This window comes from Lepeophtheirus salmonis, chromosome 14 (assembly GCF_016086655.4).
Source record: "Lepeophtheirus salmonis chromosome 14, UVic_Lsal_1.4, whole genome shotgun sequence".
NCBI lineage: Eukaryota > Metazoa > Arthropoda > Copepoda > Siphonostomatoida > Caligidae > Lepeophtheirus > Lepeophtheirus salmonis.
In genome coordinates this window covers 4,773,354-4,793,511 of record NC_052144.2, presented here as the reverse complement: position 1 = coordinate 4,793,511, position 20,158 = coordinate 4,773,354, and the positions used below count along the sequence as shown (strand labels likewise).

Here is a 20,158-nt window from a genome sequence, read left to right as displayed (position 1 = left end):
TGAAGTAAAAACATACGAATACAGACTACCCCAATGTATCTTCTCTCGCACGTTTTCTCTTCCTTTTAGATAAAGCAAAGCCCTATAATTATCTTATCTTATTATAGGGTTTTGAGATAAAGTATTCATTAAAGTGGTATAATTTCATAAAATTATATCCGCTGACATAGACGTTATTTGAATGGTGAAAATATGTTTTCTTATCACAATGACTTATCTTAGATATAATAAACATTAAATACTTATTATCAGTCAGGACTGATAAAGAAAATATGAAATATAAGAGACATTATGACGTCATATATATAAAAAATATTCAATCGAAAGTGGATGTCATAACTAATGCTATAAGGAAGGGTGTTTGTATGTTATACTTTATTAAGTATAATTTAAAAAAAATTATTAACCACTATTTTACAAATAAATTTATAATTTGTATTATAACCGATGGATTTCTTAGAAATTCATGTTTAACCTTTAATTTAATGGAAAATAAATATTAAAATCAATGGGCTGAGTATAGGATGAGGCATCTACCATATAAACATAAAAATTAAAAAGAACAAGTGACGTATTTTTTTGAAGAGGTATGAGGAGATATTTCAATTTTTGCCAGAAAAACTACAATTATTTAGTGCTTATCCGACAAATAAAAGTCATTTTGCTTTTGGTGTCAATAAAATTCTACAATCAATATACATAGCAGGAACCTATTTAAAGTCCTACATTCAGTTATTTTTAATTTTTCGAAACCTATCTTGTATCTACATATTAACAACATAAGTTAAAATATGAATGAAAAAGCGTTTAGTAGTTCCATGAAATGGATTCCGGAGACGTATGTAAATCTAGCATTAGAGGCCAAAAAATCTCGCGAATCCAAAATCACTCATCTTATTCAACAAGTACCGATGATTTAATTAATAATTACAATTTATTTTCATGTTGACGTTTAATTAATTAGAAAGACGATTTTATATTTTTTTTTTTGTATTTAGCGGAAGGTTCCAGATGAGGGTTGGAATGAGGAGGAAATTGAGACTCTTCTCCGAGAATGGGCCATGATGGATACCAATAATTTCTCTTCCAATGTGGGAGCTGGCGAAAGAGAAGCTCGTATTTACTCGAGTAAAACACTATGTTTTTCCAATATGAATTCATTGATAATTGATGCTTAATTTTTTAGAATTAGTTTATCACCGCCATTTTGGAGCTGGTCATGGAATTGGACGCTCAGGAGATTTAACAGAGGTTCAACCCAAAGCTGCTGGATCTAGTCTAATGAATAAAATCACAAACGGCTTGGTGTGCACTTATTCCAAGTTATTGTTAAGCTTAACTTTATATATAATTCTATCTAGATATTGGATATCATCCGTCAATCCGGTATTCGAAGTGCTACAGATTGTTTTTTAGTCCCTGTAGCTACAGGAATGGCACTAACTCTTTGCTTATTGTCATTTCGTCATATAAGTGGCCCTCAAGCCAAATATGTCATCTGGTCAAGGATTGATCAAAAATCATGCTTTAAAAGTATTTCAACAGCGGGATTCATCCCTGTGGTGATTGAACTTACCCAAAAAGGAGATGAACTAAATACTTCTGTGACTGGAATTGAATCTTGTATAACGGAAATTGGACCAGAAAATATTGCTGCAATCATGACAACGACATCATGTTTTGCTCCGAGAGGACCGGATGATATTCCTACAGTTGCTAAATTATGCCAAAGATTTGCAATACCTCATCTTGTAAATAATGCATATGGTATTCAAAGTTCAAAATGCATGCATCTGATTGAGGAATCTCATAAAACCGGGGGTCGAATTGATGCATTTGTTCAAAGTACTGATAAAAATTTCATGGTTCCAGTTGGAGGAGCAGTCATTTCTGGTTTTGATAAAAGTGTTATAGGAAATATAAGTAAGACCTATCCAGGTCGAGCTTCCTCCACACCATCCACTGACGTGTTCATAACTCTTATCTCGATGGGAATGAATGAATTCAAGAATCTTCTCAAGGTCAGAAAAGACAATTTTGTTCTTCTCAAAAGTCTTATGAGTGATGTTGCCGAAAAGCATGGGGAGCGTATCCTCAGTACACCAACAAACTCTATTTCTATGGCAATGACCCTTTCAACTATAGATAATTCAGGAGATGGAAAATCAGTGTCAGATTTAGGTTCTAAATTGTTCATCCGTGGTATTTCAGGAGCGCGTGTCGTCACAGGAAAGGGTTCGAAAGTTATTGATCAGCACGAGTTTCTACGTAATGTTTAAACTATTGAATTATTCACTTCTTACACTAATTACTGTTTTTTCTAGGCTGGGGTTCACATAGTGATGATACCTCTGTGCCCTATCTTACAGCTGCAGTTGCTATTGGAATGACCAAAGAGGATGTTTATGCATTTATCAAAAAGTTGGACAAAGTATTAGAAACCAAAATGAAAAAGTTATAAAAATAAATTATTATTATTCTTAGCAAATATATTTATTTAATCTATCTCAAGATTTGTACTCTCAAGCCATCGATATGAATAAGTTTATTTAATACTTAGACTTGAAAAAGGGTCTTGTGTTGTGTTGGTAGTAACAGTGGAATTGAAGCCATAGGCCCAAATAAACAAAAAATAGGGATCCAAATAATATCTTTTCTAAAAAACAAAAAAGAGCTGCATTTTCCTAATATAAAAACGTTTCCTACGCCTCTCAGTATTATTTGACTACATATAATTTTTTTTTAAAAACCTCATAAGCGTTGTTTTTCAAATACGTGTGCAAAAAGTGAAATCATGCCGTCAAATTTTGCTTAAAAAAAATTAGTAACGGGACGATCAATCGGAATCAGAAAATTTGGTGTTGATTTTTCTCGAATCGGTATCGCGAAAAGAATGTTTAATTTGAGATTCCTATCCGATTCGATACTTAGCTAGGTTATGAAAAAAAAAAAAAAATAGCCCCCTCAAAATTAAGGAATTTTGTTTTTCCTTCAAAATTTAATTATTTGTGAATAGTTGTAGATTTTTCAAAAAATACAGTCAATTTTCCTCCATGGTTATTTTCTCTTTTAAAAAATTCTCCAAATTTTACTCTTTTGATTTTTAGTTTTTAAAATGTCCAGAATGACAACAATTTTCATCAAAACATTAGATCGAATTTAGTACTTTGAATAAATCCATAAATGACAACTTTTTTTTGAAAATTAATTTTGTCTGAAAAATAAATTTTTTGGAAAAAAATTTCTAAAATCCACAGATATCCACAAAAAATTAAACGTAAAAAAAGTTCAAAATTTCGTAGTTATTTTCAAAAAATTAATCAGAAAAAAATTTCTAAAGTTCATAGTTATTCTCATAAAATTAAATTTTTTGGAAAGAAATTTCTAAAACTGAATTTGAAATGTATAATTTTTAAATTTTAAATTATTTTTAGAAAGATTTCAAAAATCTATAAAAAATAAAGAAAAATTAAATTTTTTGAAAAAATATTTTAAATAATTAATTTTTCAGAGAAAATTGTCAAAAATCCATGGCTATTTGTAAAAATTATATATTTTTTGGAAAAAAAACAACATTAGTGAGCGAGAGCGCACTCATCGTTTTGAATATTGAGCGAAAGCGCGTTCATCATTTTAGAAAAGTAATAAAAATCGCTCGAATTTTGTTGTTATAGATAATTAAGAAAGTTTATAAAATTCATAGCTATTCACAGATGATTAAATTTTTTGGAAAAAAATTTCAAATATTAAATATTTTAGTAAGAATTAAAAATTCCTTTATTTATTATCTTTTTTAGAGGGGGGAGGGTTACTGCCCCTCCAGCCCTCCCCTTGCGGACGCCCTTTCGGTTGACGAGTTTATTTCTTATGTATCTGGCCACTTAAAAAAGACTGAGATATCAGCTACTCCGAGAGATATCACCACCTCCTTCCCTTGTGGAGGTACCGTTGCAAGATGAATCTTTATTTTTGTAAACGATTTTTCCTAACTTAAATACGATTTATTATATTTTTTTTGTAGAAAATTGACGTAACATCTCAAAATCTCACGCAAGCATAAGTTCAGAAACTTGAGAAACCTTTATGAAAGTTCAAGCTAATTATCAGTATTAACTGGATAATATTACACGAAACCTCAAAAATACATGTCTCCTTAGACAGTGGCTCCCAAACTTTTACCAAAACACAAATAAAATTTTTATGGCACACCTATTTTAATTAAACCAATCATTTGGGTTATTATAAGCTATTGTAAATAATGTATGGTTGTCACAAATCGTACGGCACACTTGAACTTGCAATATATTGAATTTAAGTATTATTGTAAATAGTTGTCAAATTCAAATACAAATATTCGAGCGAAAAAATGAGTGTCCTCACAAAATTAGTAAATGAGCGTGAGGGGAGCGCGCTCATGATTTCTTGAGGGGACTAATGCTCTGCTTTTAAAGTATCTATCTGTATTGGAATCTGTGTACTTATTGTTTTTCTTCTTCTGTCGTATGTAATCGTATGTTTAACGCTAGAGGTGTATAAACATTACCTTAACACGTGCAATAATTTTTATATGTGACAATCTGAGGAGTGTTATTTTATTTTCCAAAGCTATTATCATTATTCATTAATTCTTGAAGAGACAACTTCGAAATATAGAATAATCTCTAGACAGTGTGCTCATGAAAGACAGGGAGTAATATTGATGATTCTTTGGGAGAGACATGATGTGAAGAAGTAGTTGAGGCCGTCAAAAAAAAGAAAAAAAAGAAGGAAATAGCAGACCAATACATTCGAATTATAAGGGTTATGTATGTTAAAAACATAGATGGCGCTTCATATTTTTTTAAATGTTAGTTGAAATAATATTAAATACATTATACAATTAATAAGTAATACCTTATTACTATAACTATATGAATTTAAAGATGTTAATAAAGTATTTTTGAACATATTATTTTATGTAGTACTAGGACGTACCCATATTAAATATATTTTATTTCAAATTATTAATGCTTTAAATGACTCAAAAATCTTTTAAAACTTGTCAATAGACAATATGACCCCTTTTTAACCATAATGAAGATGTATACTACAACTAACTCGCTAATCCTCTTTTTTAATTCGTATTCAACATAAGTTCTCCCTTATTCCGTTCGTTCAATAATTAGTTTTTTTGATTTTTAATTTTTTTTGTTGAATTTTCGAATCTACAACCCAAATCTTTACAAAAAAACTTTGAGACACGGAGAATCGATCTTGTTTTATGAAAAAAATTACCTTATTAGCGGAAAAAAACACTTGCCTCCAGAGCCCAGTTTTAATTCTCGGATCAAGATGAAACATAGCCTTAGGGACGTAATCAGAATTCTGAACAACTTTTATGTTTAAAGTCTGTATTTGTCTCTATTTTTGAAATAAATACCCTACCCTATGCGTTATATGAGGGGACATCATACAACTATAATATTAAATTGAAGTAGATATTAATATTTTATTCCAATTTTTAAATTTAAAGATAATTTCATTTACCCTTTTCAAAATATTAATGATGGATTTTGGAGATTATTTTGACTATAATTCAATTTAAGAATCAATTATTCTTAAATTGAATAAGATATGTGACTCAACTCCGATTTTTGGTCCCTAGAATCCTCTCACTTTCACGTTTTCCAAAAATATATAATTTTATACGTTTATAACATTTTGAAATATATTTAATTAGTGCCAATATATGGTTTGATTCAGGAAATGAATCAAATATATGATTATTAATAGATTGAAATACTCTGAAAACTGATATTTTTACAACAGCTATACTAATACTTTAAAAATTATTTGAGCTTATAGTGGTAAATAATATGTTTACAATTGTCTTGGTCAGTTGTTTTGTTTCTCTCCTCTGCTGTCACGACGTCAAAGAATTTTCCTTCCTATTGTTCTGCATCATCACTCTATGTATTTTATCTCTATGAGTATAACGCGATATAAGCAGCTCTCCTCCGAAACATTCTTCAAATAGTCAAGATTACCATATCATTTTTCAGTTTCTTTAATTTACATACCGACAGGTCATATTTTACACAATTCTATTTATTGCAGTACCTCTCCTGTAGATCTTATGTAAATAACAAATTTTGAAATGATGAGTCAAGTAAGACCTAAAATATCATTTGTTGCATTTTCACTATTCCCCCCTTCCCGTTCAAAACACTGGTCCCTCCTTGGGCTACCTAGATAAATTTGGTAGGTCCATCATGGGTAATAGTTAAATCAACATTTAACTTTACAAAGCATCACAACTCACAAAACACAAGTGAAAAACGGAAAACAAATTAAATAATTATAATGTTATATAATTAATAAACAGTAGAAATGAAACAAAATTTAAAGAATGCTATTAAACAATTCAACAATAATATATAAATGCAACAATATTTTCAATATAAATTCTGACTGTGGTCCCATACCACTACCACTGATCCGATCCGAAGATTTGGGAATGTTCGGCTTGAAATTTTTGACTAACACCGTTTCACTACGAGTTCTTGAGTATATTTTCATTATATTTGCTTCACAACTAAAATATATAAAAGTAAGGATACAAATATGAGCTTTTGAGTACAGGTTGAATTAAATAGGGGTATGAGCAAAAAAATATAAATTATATCCGCAAGGTGACGCTCCTGTACTTATATATAATAATTAACAAACAAGTATATGTACATTATATGTAGACCTGTTCAAATTTTAACTTTTTTTTCAAACCATTTAATATTTTACTTTGTGCCGTTCTCCAAGGGTTATAGAAACTAAATATACCAGTCATTTGGATTTTGGACCGCGGCTATGCTTGCCACATGGCCCATGAAAATTTATTGTTAGTAGCTCTAAAAAAAAAAGTTTAAAAAAACTGTGATTGTTTATATTCTTTTGTCTATAGCTTCGTAATGGCTTGTTGTATAGCATTAATATGGGTATTAAATCAAAGCCATTAAATTGTGCTTCAATTTGTGCTATAATTATATTATTAAACCTTTATTTGTGCTCAATTTACCCCAGATATTAAACTAATGCTTGTTTTTTATATTTTATACTATTGTTATTTAAGCATCATAATTGGAAGCTAATATATTTAAATATTTTTTTCTATTGCTTATTTTATAGCTAAAAATGTGTTGTCAAAAAAAAAAAATCGATATTAATCATTTTTTCAATTTAACCTTTAATTTTCTTATAGCTGTAGAACATTAAAAAAATTAACAATGTAAGTTTCTGTGACAAAATGTTCCGAAATTAAAAATAATTATGTCAATTGTTTGACTAATTGTAATTAGTAACTCACTTTTGAGAGACAAGTGGATTAATTCTAATTCAAATATGTTTCATATCCAATCTATTTGATTAGTATTTATTACACTCTGAGTCATCTAATTGACTTATTTATATAAAAGTTTGGAACTTTTCACGCAACCTTACTTTTGTATATTTATCAAATATTCCATAAGAAAACTAAAAGTTAAACTAAAAAATCAATCAAAGTAGACCTTTTTTTTGGATAAACATCTTTTGAAATTGTTATATAAAGTTTAGTGGTAAGTTTCAGTTATAATATAAAGAATTGTAGAAAAAAAGACATGGAAAAATATTAGTTTCCATCTTTGAAATGTTTTTATCAACTGTTATTCCCTTTATTTTTCTTTAAAAATATGATTTGAATTCAAAAGGCTCTAAAGGCTAAACCTTTTGAGGTTTAAGGTTTTAATTGTCATATTCGTGTTCTATGGCTATAAACGTTTAAATAGACAATGAGGGGATATGCGCCTTAAATCAGTTTCCTTCCTCGGATATCTAGATATTCTAAAACTATCTGATGTTCTGGGAGGCTCTTAATAACGGCTCTCTTGATGCCTTCAAATAGGATAAAGTATCCTGAATTCTAAGCCAATTGAGCAAGAGGGTGTGCACGAGACATTAATGTATCATAATTGAAATTGCTTGGATTATGCTCCGAACAACTTGGATGGAGTCATTCCAAATTATGAGAACACTTGTAAAGGGAAAATAAGTAAAAAAAAAAAAAATATACAACTGAAATCAAAATACAAAGCATTTTGTATATTAGTGATGTAATACCGTGATATATTGTTATACGGGGTAACTGTCTTAAGTAAAAACAGTATGAACAGGGCTGGTCAAATTCAATGTTTGAATATCTTACCCGGAATCTTTTTTTAATTTTGTATGATATTTACCTAACATGAATTCGGGAATTAACTACATGGTGACGTTTCACCTTAAGTTCCATTGATAAAATAGATGTCTCTGTCTTTGGTCGATCCTTTTCATTTGTGATGACATATTTTCTTAAACTGATATGAGACCTACGGCCTTTGATCTGAAAGAAAAAAAGGAAATCAAGACTTACTCAACATTCAACATGAAAGTAATATGTAGTCACCTTCTTATTATTGATATAAAAAGTGAGTTGAGCAGCAGGTTTTGACTTTAAAGACGTACAATTCAGAATGAGGGTGTCTCCTACTTCTACGATCTCATGATATCCCTGAATATGAGGACCTCCTTTAGGTATAACTACAATACATAATTTAATAAAAAAGAATGATTTTCAAATGTCATATTTCATTATTTTTTATTTATAGAGTCGTAAATTCTAAGCATCTATGCGTGTGTAAAACTTTTTGTAGTTGGACATCGGAAGAATGTTTTTTATATTTTCCAAAGATATTTTCATTAGTATTTAATTTTTGAGGAGGGAACATCTAATTAAAAACTGCGTGTCTTCATGAAAGACGGAGACTAACAAAGAGGATTTGCTGAGGGGTTTTAAGTGTAAGTCCTTGTTGGATTCGGATAATAATTAAGGATTGACATCGGAGTAATTCCATTGATAGATATGGAGTGGTATTTGTTTATACTTCCTTCTTCTTATGACTGCTTGAAGCTAATCTAGTAAAAGGCCATGATAGTTAAGCTCATAAATAACTATAGATTGCTTGAGGGCGTTGATATCGCATAAGTTCACGCTTGTCAAGGTTAATAGAAATACCAGGTTATACCATAACGCATGTACAACATAAGTTTGATTTCCACTATGCTTTTAATATTGACGTCATAGTAGACGAGTGGTTGTGTGTTTTGTCAAAATCTGTTTTTCCTTCCCGGCAGCCGGAACGATACATTAAATTGAAAATTCTAGCACTAGTGACTATGAATGGTTCTGTGTTTTGTCAAAATCTGCCTGTCTTGCCCAGCAGTCGCTACAATACCTAGTTTAATTCTAGCAAGCCCGATTACATGATGGTCTAACCTTGTATTTCTATTAACCTTGACGCTGGCCAGCAGTTTATGATGTACCAATATAAACTTGAAAATCAAGAAAAATATATAAGATAAAAATCTAATATATATAAATATGTAAATATTGCATAAATCCCCCAACAACAGTTGAAAAAAATTATGCGATCACAGATAAAAACTTGATCACTCTGTGATTAAGTTGCTCTCGTCCAAAACGTTCTTCAAATTATAATCTTTACCTTGACTATTTTTGATTTCTTGTTCAGCTCCCCCCTCTCCCCTTATGGATAAGATGGAGTTGTACAGATTAGGTACAAGTTGGTAATGTTTGTTCTTTTAGTAGATTTATGTTAAAATCTGAAAGGGACAAAAGTATATTAAATTGATGGCCGTTTCGGTAAAATATTATCTCTTAAGTATACCAAAACTAAGAGCTGAAAGCAATGAAACAGTCCTTTGCATACCTAATCCCCTCTATATTTTCTTCCTCTATGGCAGTTGTTCTAAAATGGGGGTCACGATCCCTGTGAGGGTCGTGGGGCACAACGGTATGGGCTGCGAGATGATTTCCAAAAAAGAAGAATTACATTACTTTGAGTAGCATCAAAACTTAAGCAATGATGAATGTACATAATTTTTATAAGTCTCTTCTGGATAATTTTAAAAAGTATGTCCACAAAAACTTAACTGGCTTTTACCACCACAGTTAATCATCTGTCTTTTGACATAGAAGATGCGCTTATCGAACTTTTATGTGACCAAACACAAAAAGCAGATTTTGATTCTAAAACACTTGACGAATTCTGGATTTCTGTAATGAATGAGTATCTCGTGCTGGTTAGAATAGCTTTTGATTTACTTATACTATTAGACTCAATTTATTTATGTGAGAAAACATTTTCTGTATCAACTTATATCAACAATAAATACATATCACTGCTTAAGTTGGAAGATAATTTTCAAGTGGGTGTGTCCAAAATTAAACCTAGATTAGACCTACTTTGTGTCAAACTCAAAAATTTTGGGATCTACTGCTCTATCGTACAAGTTGACATTTTATATTTCAATTAATCTAGATGACTTTGGAAATTGAAGTCTATATAAATTTTAATGTATATTTCTTACTCGAGGGGTGACTGGGAATCAAACCTATGTACATTGATTTCACACATCCGCGTTGGTCACAGAGTTACGCTGCTCCATTTATTATTTTTGCATAGCGAAAATGGTTAGAATTTACAACTTTCAACATTTAAGTACTCACGAATAACATCCATTTTAGCAGATGCTTGCACGGTTTCGAAGGTTCCTTCCGTAGAGACTTCGCAGGTATATGTTCCTGTCATGTCCACGTGCAAATTTTTAAGGACCACAGTTGTAGAGTCAGAGCGTCGTGGATCTACGTCTAAATTTTCTACGAGAAATAATTTTATTTTATTTTCATCATTGGGTGAGTATCGATAGAACTCGTGGGATCCTTTATACCACTTGACTTGATATAGCCTTTGTCCCTGAAGGTCATAATCACATGTTAATTTGACGTCAAGGCCTGCTTTGGCTGCTTGAGGAACATCAAGTACCCGTATACGAACCGATGATATAACTGTGGATTCAAATTGGGAAAAAATAATTAAAACATACATACACTGGTGAGTAATAATAAATATTTTCGTCTTACTGATATTATATGGTAAATGTAATAGAAACTCCAACTCAATATGTTTAATCACTTGAGATGGAAGTAATAATTGAATAAATAATATTGTTCATACATGTCTCTATGGAAAAAGGAAAGTTAATAGCTATAATAACGTATTTGTTGCCCGTAGATAGAATGATTTTTCTCAAAATTGAGTGTGGATTACATTTGTATCCTTCGAGGAACCCTCGTCATAATCTATCCACAAATTATTCTTATGGACCTGCAAATTACATTTAAAGTAAGCAAAATCAGAGTCACCCGCAGGATATATTTTGAGGGGTGGGGGAGGGGGAAAATATTAGGATTAAAAAAAAAAAATTAAAGAAATAAATTAATTTATTCCACAGATAGTTACAAAAATTAAATTTTTTTTGGAAAAAATTTGAAAAATTAAAGTTTTGGAATTTTTTTTTCCAAGTATTAAACTTTTTTGGCAAAAATTAAATTTCAAAAATCTATTGCTACTCATAAAAAATCAAAATTTTTTTTTTTTTTTAAATGAAATTACAAATACTAAATTTATTGGAAAAAAAGTGAAATTTTAAATTTTTTTGAAAAAAAATTCAAAAATCCATTCAAAAAACTATTCACAAAAAATATTTTTTTTTCAAAAATGAATTTACGAATATTTAATATATATATATAAAATTTAAATTATTAAATTGCAAATATTAAATTTTTTGGAAAAAAAAAATACCCGAATAACGAAAAAAAAAAAAATACTGGGGGGAGGGGGCTATAGCCTTCTCGTCCATCCCTACGGGCGCCGTATTGATCATCACAATAACATAATGAGAATTGGACAAATTTTATTTGGAAGACCATATCGTGGGCAAAAGTTCTAAACAATAGGTAAAATTTTTCGGTATCTAAACTCATCCCTTTTTATTTATAAAACATAACATGGACATGATATCGTCTTTAAAAATAAGTCTCAATTTATAATTACTTTGTTGTTAAGATGATTTTTTACTTCTTTGAGTGCAAAGGGATGAATCTAAATCTAATTTTTCTAAAAATACAACCCTAATCCATCCTCATTTTGAGAGAAATCATTCTAGCTTGATTTTCTGTTGACGGGGCATATATGTCTAATAAACTTTCCCATGTTTGGTATTATATTTTTTTGACTGGTTGAACCAATTTTCTGCTTTGTATTGGTGCCAAAAATATGATTCCTGAAGTTGTACTAAATTTGATGCATTTTTGAAAAGATTTTGGTACTTTTAGCTTTAAAAAATCATTTTTTTGCGTCGAAATTTTTGTGCATTTTCACCATTTCAATTTTCTTTGTAAGTGTTCTTTGAATTTTTTGTATTCAAATAAATGTTGGAGCAAAGCTTATATTTCTATAAAGTATAAATATGATGAAAATCGCTTTAATTTAAATTAATAAAAAATATCTGTTATTCTATATAAAAACCATTAGACAAGAGTTTGTATAACTTAAAATGCCCATTGTCAGTAAATTACCTAGTTTTATAGATAAATATCAAGGTGTACTCAGGGCTGTCGTAACGGGATAGTTTGTATAGGTAGAGTTTTGCTGTGGCTCTTTCAAGATTGATCATATGTATACTTATACATATTTTATACACTAAGTATGAAAATTAATAAAATTAACCCCCCCTCCAATTAGAATAAACTTATTAACCCCTCCCCCTCCTAGTATTAATTTTAAACTCCGTCTAGAGAAAAGGTAATTACATATTTTAGTGTGTAAAAATTAGGGGTTTGTTGGAAAGTTTGGTATTTGGTGTCTTTTCTAAAAACAGAGAAAGATTAAAAATACTTCTTTTCTGTATAAAAATGTGTCATCACTTTTATTTTTTCCATAATATAAAAAAAAGTGAAATTCTGACGTTACTTTATTTTTAACCGATTTTATTAAAATTTTCACAAAGATATACATTAAAACATAAATTTAGTATTCAATTAATAAAATCTCCGTGAGCTTGGACCACACGTACACAAAATCCCCGAAGCGTCGCACTGCCTTTTTGGCTGTCCCACTGGTTAAAGTCCGGAATACCCTCCTTATCCCAGATCTCAGGAATCTCGTGGAGATGTTCATTGGAAACCTGTTCAACATTGCCCGGACGAAATAGTTTAAAAAGTTTTTATTCGAGCAAGTTAGGAGGCAAAAAACTCGTCGTGACGTACAGACATTCTCAGAATCAAGAAAATCAAGTGTTTGCATTTTTGCAATTAAGAACTCAGTTTTATAAGCTTCGTGGTGCTTAGGTGATGTTGTAATAAGCCTTCCAGAGGGGCTCAAGCCACACTATAGGATCCAAGAATAATACACTCAACCATTCCGATGAGGAAATTTATTTGTAGAGAGTAAAATAGAAGAAGGAAAGACGATTTACTCCAATGACCAATGAATCGACACTTGCCTTCGATTTATTTGTATAATGAGATAGTTTGGCATTTTTGGGGTGAGTGAGTGAATAGGTTCCTTATAATTATTATTAGGACCAGATGTGTCTACTTCATATGGAGCCCGAGTCTCATTTCTCTTCTCTCTACGATTTGGGTTGGGCTCTTGTGATCCTGACCCTTCATCAAGGCTCCATGGATTACCTCACTTCGTAGGGTCTACAAAGCGATGGATATCGAAACAGGGGGTCCCTGTTGTATAACTCATATTTCATTGGAAATATGTACCTTCTTTTTTGGCTCTCAAATATAATTAAAATTTTGAATTTTGAAATCCCTCTGGTTCTGAAATTGACCAACAGATGGGATATTATATTCATTGAGGCAACCGTCCCTATTATTGATCCTAGTATTAAATTTGACAGGCTCATCAGTTCCTAGTACCGGGCCGTGCAGAATTATTTACCGATTTTTGTTCAGAACATATTGCAGACATAATGACATATCGAATGACTTGAGAAACAATTTATTCATACATTTTTAGAATAATAAAATAGTTTGTGATCAAATTTAATCAATCTAGCCACCATTTGACTCAATGACACTGGTCAGGTGACGTCTGAAGCTGCCACAGACTTGCTGGATGTAATCGGCGTCCATGGAGGCCCAGGCCTTGTTGACAGCAGCCTCTAAGGCATTTATGTTCTTGTGTCGTTTTTTTGCAGGCCTTGGTCTCCACATGCACCGAGATAGAGAAGTCTTGTGGGTTCAGATCTGGGCTCTGAGGGGACCAGTAGTCCTTGGCCAAAAGTTCATGTTGTCCTTGAGCCACTCCTGAGCTTTCTTGGAAGCGTGGGCGGGTGCTTCATCTTGTTGAAAAACCCAAGGAGAGTTGCCGACTATGGATTTGATCCACGGAAGGACCTTGGACGCCAGAATCTTCACATAATCCTCCGCTGTTAATCTGAGCCAGTGGGGAACTATACCGGCTTCATGGCCTTCCCGTTGGATCTCCAAACATCTCCGAAGCTCATAACACGGTCATTTTGCCTGTTGAAAACAGGATCGACCGTAAAAGTTTTCTCATCTGAAAAAATGAGGATGCGTCCAGATGAGCTCTTGATATCATTCAAGATTTTCTTGCCACGCTCAAGTCTGACTTCTCGCTGACATTCAGTTAGCAAAGGGCGTTCAGTACGCCTCAGGGACGTTTCTCCAGCCCTTTTCAATGCCCTTGAAACAGTTGATATCGACGTTCCCATCTTTCTGGTCATGTCGGCAATGGACCTGTTGGGAGTTCTCTTGAACACTGCCTTTACTTGCCTTGTTGAGACAGTGGGCTTCCTGCCAGCCCCAGGGGAATGCTTGAGATCACCCCCAGCCTCCAAGCGCTTGGAAACGTTGTAAATTGTCTTCATCGAGGCCCAACCTATTCCTTAATGTTGTTATGAGGCACTCCCGCTCGGAGGAGGGCTGCAATTTCGATCCTCTTTGTTTCCTGATTGGACATGGTCTCACGTGTGGAAGTTGTTACGCTCTCACAGGAAGGATTTTTATTTATTTTAACAGTAAAAATACGAAACAATCAGATTGGTTGCTACAAAACCTCTTAAAAAGTATATTTACATCATCGGTAAATAATTTTGCACGGCCCGGTAGATAGACAACTAGGTTCAATATCAAGCCCCAAGATGGTACCATTTCTTTCCAATAGTGTCCACATTTTTATTATTTTTAATAGTTCCAACGTACCCAAGGTAACTGATAGATTTTTAATAATGTATTATACTTGTATTTATTGCTTTGGCTTACGATATATCGCTAATCAAATATTCATCGAAATGTAAATTTCTTCATATTTAAGGCCTCAAAAATCACAGTTGGATAAAGTTACAGATGAAAAATTTCAATGATACCACAATCCAAATTTGTGTAAAATTTGCTTCCTTGTGGAAATACAGAGTGAGGATTCAAAAATTAGAAAAATTTAAAAGCCGTTTTCACTTCTCCATATTTTTACTTTGTGTCCTTTATATGGCAAGCTTGTGAACCAAAAGTTTCTAATTCAACATTTTTGTACACTTTTTATTCAATATGTCCCCCTCCATTCTGAATGATGTCTTCAATACCGGTAGGAACAGAAGCACAGCTGAACTTGATGAAGTGCCAGAACAAGTTGTTCAACTCCTCCGTGATCACAGCCTCAGGGTATTGAAATTCGGGCTATAAGTTTTGTTTATCTTGCCCTCCAAGACAAATCAAGCAGCAAAAACTGGAAGCAGCCATGTTCTCCCTGCAGAGATGCTGCACCTTCTTGGACGTACGTGCAGTGGTGTCGTCTTTAGTAAGCACATAGTTGTCCCTGGGGAACGTGCTCTGCATCCATGGCAAGACGTAGTACCTAATGACCTAGTAGTAGACGTCCGTGGCCAAGAAGCGATCCTTTCTCCTGCTCAGAACAGACTCCACTTGTCGACTTATGCGCGGAGGAGATCGCACACCCTATGCCATTTTGCTTGATGCTCGAACATTTTTGAGAACACAAAAACGAAACAAACATCAAAGTGTAGGTTTTTGTCAGCTCTTTTGAATGATGCCAAGTACAGGCTTGTATAACTGAGTCTAGAGGGTCTTGAAGAGGATCCTGATTTTTTAGGCTTCACCCTATCTATCATGAAATAACCCCTGAAAAAATTATCTCAAAAACAAGACAGCCTAATTTACATTATTCATATTGTTATAAAAGGAAATCATAACTTTGACATGAATTTGAAAAATAGTAGGCTAGTGTTGTTTTGAACTCGTGCTAAAAATTATTTTTTCACTTTTATAGAACTAAGATAATAAGTGGTTATGTACTTTTATAAAAATACACAAGGAGTATTATTTAATATAATGTTACTAATATCCAATAGCCAAAATATCAAAAAGAAGTGAGAAAAACAATTTTCTAATGAATATTTTAAAACCAATTTATTTTCATCTAGAAAATTGAAGAGATTGTACGTTTCCCTTTTGTAAAAAATGTAATATAACCTTGTGCTTGAACTGTAGGTATGTACAGGGAAAATCTTGTAACTATATCCCAATTTGTTTGGGAAGGAGGATCAAGAACCAAAGTAGTCAGTTTCCACATCAATTTTTCGCCTAAGCCATAATTAATTTTCTAAAGTGTTTGCCTAAAAAAGAAGCTAAGACTCAAAAGTGGACAGGTATATTTTATTGATTGTCTTTTCTCATCATATTATAATTGCCAACTAATAAAAGTTTCTACAAATTCAAGTAGATGCTCTTGCTATATTTTCCATGTAAAACAAAATTTGTTATAGGAGACCATGTAAAAAGTATCTGTCAAGCTTTTAGTCTTATGTTGCCTTTTATACGCTAAATTTTCTGACAAATATGCTCAGAATTAAATAAATCCATAAAAAAAAAATCGAAAAAATATAGCAGTGTATAATTTTTAGCATTGAAACTCTGAACAGAAATACACTAAAAGTAATCAGTTACTACAACAAGTTTGTATAAATCCTTAGGAGAATATATTGCAAACCAGTGTTTTTATTGGGGTGTAGAGGGTAAATCTTATCTTGTGATCCTCATTTCACTATTTTCAATCCGGAACTACATTGGTCCAAAATCACGGAAGAGGACAGCACGACATCGTATCTTTAAACAGAGCAAGCTGACACGGTTGGAAAGTGCAAAGAAGATTCTAAATTTTCTCAAGGCAAACAAAAATTAGGACAAAGTTTTTTTATTTTCTGATGATTTTTTTTTCTCTCTTTGATGCCACTGTAAATAAGTAAAATAGACGATAAATCCCAACTGATCATCCATCCCATGTCTAAGCTTCAGTAGAGCATACTTTCAGAACAAAAAAAAAATCCAGAAAAATATAAAATAATATTTGTACCACTGGATAAGATCAACAACACTTTATATTGAATCAATAATCTATACAATAATTTATAAAAAATCTCTCCGAGCATCAACGTCAAAAATAAATAATTTGAATATTTTATTCATTACACATAACAAAATTTGATTTAATTTTTTTCCCATTGAGTGAGAACAAAAAATTTGGTATACGATCAGAGAAAAATTTCAATATTTGGAAAACTAAAACTTAGATTAATTATCGATACACATTATTGATACAGAACAGTATAGTTTAGCAAAGAACCAGTTGACCCCGGAGATGAACATTTACTGCCAATATTTAAATATAGTTGATTTAATCTACGCTATAGGTAATGTATGGATCATACATAAATACTCAATTATTGCATAATCTTTCTCACATGCTCTGCAAATTTTTCATCTTATTTTTTGATAGCAACTTATACAATTTGCTTTTACAAGTTATAACTTGCACACACTTATATATATGATGTGTAAAAGTTAAAATTTTATACAAATTTGAGAAAAATGACTGCAATCAACAAATGGTATGAATCCCTTTTAATAAATGATTAATAATTCATTTCTGATAAGAATTATAATTTGCTATGATTGAATTTCCATTGGAATTTTGTATATTAGTTAGATAATTAATTATTTTCAGGTCAAAATCATTAATTTATAAGTATTCTGTCTTTCATTAGATCATCCAAATGTACAAAGATCTATATTTAATCAAATACATACCTATACAATGAATAAGATATTAAGTGGTCAAAATGAAAAGTATCCATTAAAAGCTAATAACTAAAATAGATTGTTTCATAACTGAACATAAGTGTGTTCACACCTCAGAGTTAAAAAAGCTAAACTAAATTGCTCAATTAAGTCTTTAAATACATTTTAAAATGTCATAATTTGAAGTCAGATATTTTTTTTCGTTATGAACAATTATTTTCAGTGGACTGCAGAGCAGGTCTTCCCCATTTCATGGTTTGATATGTCTAAATGTAAAATGAATGCTCTGAACTCAGCTCCTATTTAGTCCTTTTGCCCCTCAGAGGTCATAATTTTTTGCAGAGTTATAATTGTAATTCCTTGTTGAACTAGGAGTATAATTGAGGATTTATTCTTGCCTTTGTCATTGTTGATTTCCTTCTCCTCCTCATCACAGCTGCCTATAGCCGATCTAATGGTACACCATGACTCTCCTCCAAAATATTTTTCAAATTGTCAGGGTTACCATGTTAATTTTCTAGTTTTTTTTTAATATTCCCAAATCTAGAACTATAGTGTATACTTATATAAGTACTTAATCGGTGCACCATGCCCAATTAAGGGATTAATTAAAATAAATGGGCCTCAAATCGAGTGTTTACACTATTGTTAGATATTTCTGATGGAGCAATTAATTGGAAAGTTTGATACTTGGATAATAAAATATATAAAAAGTATTATGAATTATGTTTTAATTTAATGCCTTTTTACATTCAATCTCCTCCTTTATCTATACTTTTTTTCCAAAAACTACCCAAAATGATTAAAAAATTGCATGATGGAATGCCGATGAGGCAGGTTATGGGACATATTTAAATCCCTTTTAATAATGATTTTTGACTTTCTTACATTTTAAAGCATGAAGAAAAATGCAGAAACATAAAAAAAGTAAATCTTTGAACAGATCTTCACCAGCATTTCTCAAAGTGAGTAGCACGGCACAATTTGGTGTGCCACTAAGACCGTGTCAGGGGTTCTACCTAAGAAATAAGGGCTTTAACATATAATTAGAAAAAATAAAAATAATAAGTATGGCATTTGATATATATTTGTAAACATGAATACATTCTTTTAACATATGAAAGGATACCATTTTGAAATCATCTAATCAATCGTATAAATCTGTCTCAAGTACGCATTGTCAATGACGTGGAAGGTCAATAGCCCACGGAGTTCAGCGTGACTACAATGCACACCCCATTGTTGTTTCATTTAAGCGCCAAAATACTTTTAATTTCATAAAAAGCAAAGAAAAACAACAGCATCATGCACCGGTTTCTAAATAAGAAAAACCCCAGTCAATCATGTCCAGGAACTGGACATGATTGACTGTAAAAGGGAGCTTCAGCCTAATTCCAGCTCTGAGTTTGCACCAAAGATCGCAAACTAGTAAGGCTAAAAAGAGAATATAGAAAGACTTCAAATTTGGATTCATCAGTACTGGGGAAAGGCAGTATGCCTTCTTCCTTTGTTGGGGGATCATCCAGCATGAAATTGTCAAATGTCATGGTTGGTTTTGGGGAAATTTAAACTTATTATTAATATTCGTTCGTATAATGCTCTGTTCATTACTGTCTCGTCTAAATAAACAGGACATTAGAATTATGTAGTATCACTTTAGCTATATTTTACAATGGAGTTCCTTGAGATTTGAAGGTCTTTTGAAAGGTGCCCTGATTAAAGAACGTTTGAGAAAGGCTGGTCTACATTGTACTTATTACCCTCCAACCAATGATTCTTTTTAAGTAATTAAAAATATGAAATGGTATAAAATAGTCTAAGGACCGTTAATAATTATATAAATAATTCGGAATCTGTAATTTTTATGTAGAATCGGGATTTTTTCTTTTGGTAATCGTGACATCAATAGTTGATTTCTATAACGTACTTGTAGCAATTACAACTCACGTCCCTACCCTGACATACCTACTCAGGGCTTTGCATATAAATTAGAAACTTTTTCAAATTGCTTAATCTCGTCTCCTACTTTGAATTTTATGCAAAAATTGCTTTGTTGTGATTGGCTGAATTCTCCTTTTCATATGAGGCTTTGTTTAGATTTTTCCGCCAGTAAATAAA

General features: G+C 31.7%; 2 protein-coding genes across 2 annotated transcripts in view; one reads left to right on the top strand and one right to left on the bottom strand.

The window, feature by feature from the left end:
* Positions 1 to 562: 562 nt before the first annotated feature.
* SecS (Sec synthetase) lies at positions 563 to 2,505 on the top strand. The gene is made up of 5 exons (XM_040725120.2): positions 563 to 905; positions 999 to 1,128; positions 1,187 to 1,305; positions 1,362 to 2,268; positions 2,325 to 2,505. The coding sequence occupies exons 1-5, from the start codon at positions 792 to 794 to the stop codon at positions 2,459 to 2,461; spliced, it is 1,407 nt and encodes a 468-aa protein (XP_040581054.1). The 5' UTR covers positions 563 to 791; the 3' UTR covers positions 2,462 to 2,505.
* Positions 2,506 to 6,329: 3,824 nt separating this feature from the next.
* Positions 6,330 to 20,158, bottom strand: part of LOC121129784 (uncharacterized) — a 67,358-nt gene continuing 53,529 nt past the window's right edge. Inside the window, exons 3-6 of the mRNA XM_040725511.2 lie at positions 10,580 to 10,918; positions 8,456 to 8,589; positions 8,250 to 8,392; positions 6,330 to 6,574 (exon numbers count right to left, since the gene is read on the bottom strand). Coding sequence (XP_040581445.1) covers positions 6,382 to 6,574; positions 8,250 to 8,392; positions 8,456 to 8,589; positions 10,580 to 10,918 — 809 coding nt within the window. The 3' untranslated portion in view covers positions 6,330 to 6,381. The remainder of the gene's footprint in view (positions 6,575 to 8,249; positions 8,393 to 8,455; positions 8,590 to 10,579; positions 10,919 to 20,158) is intronic.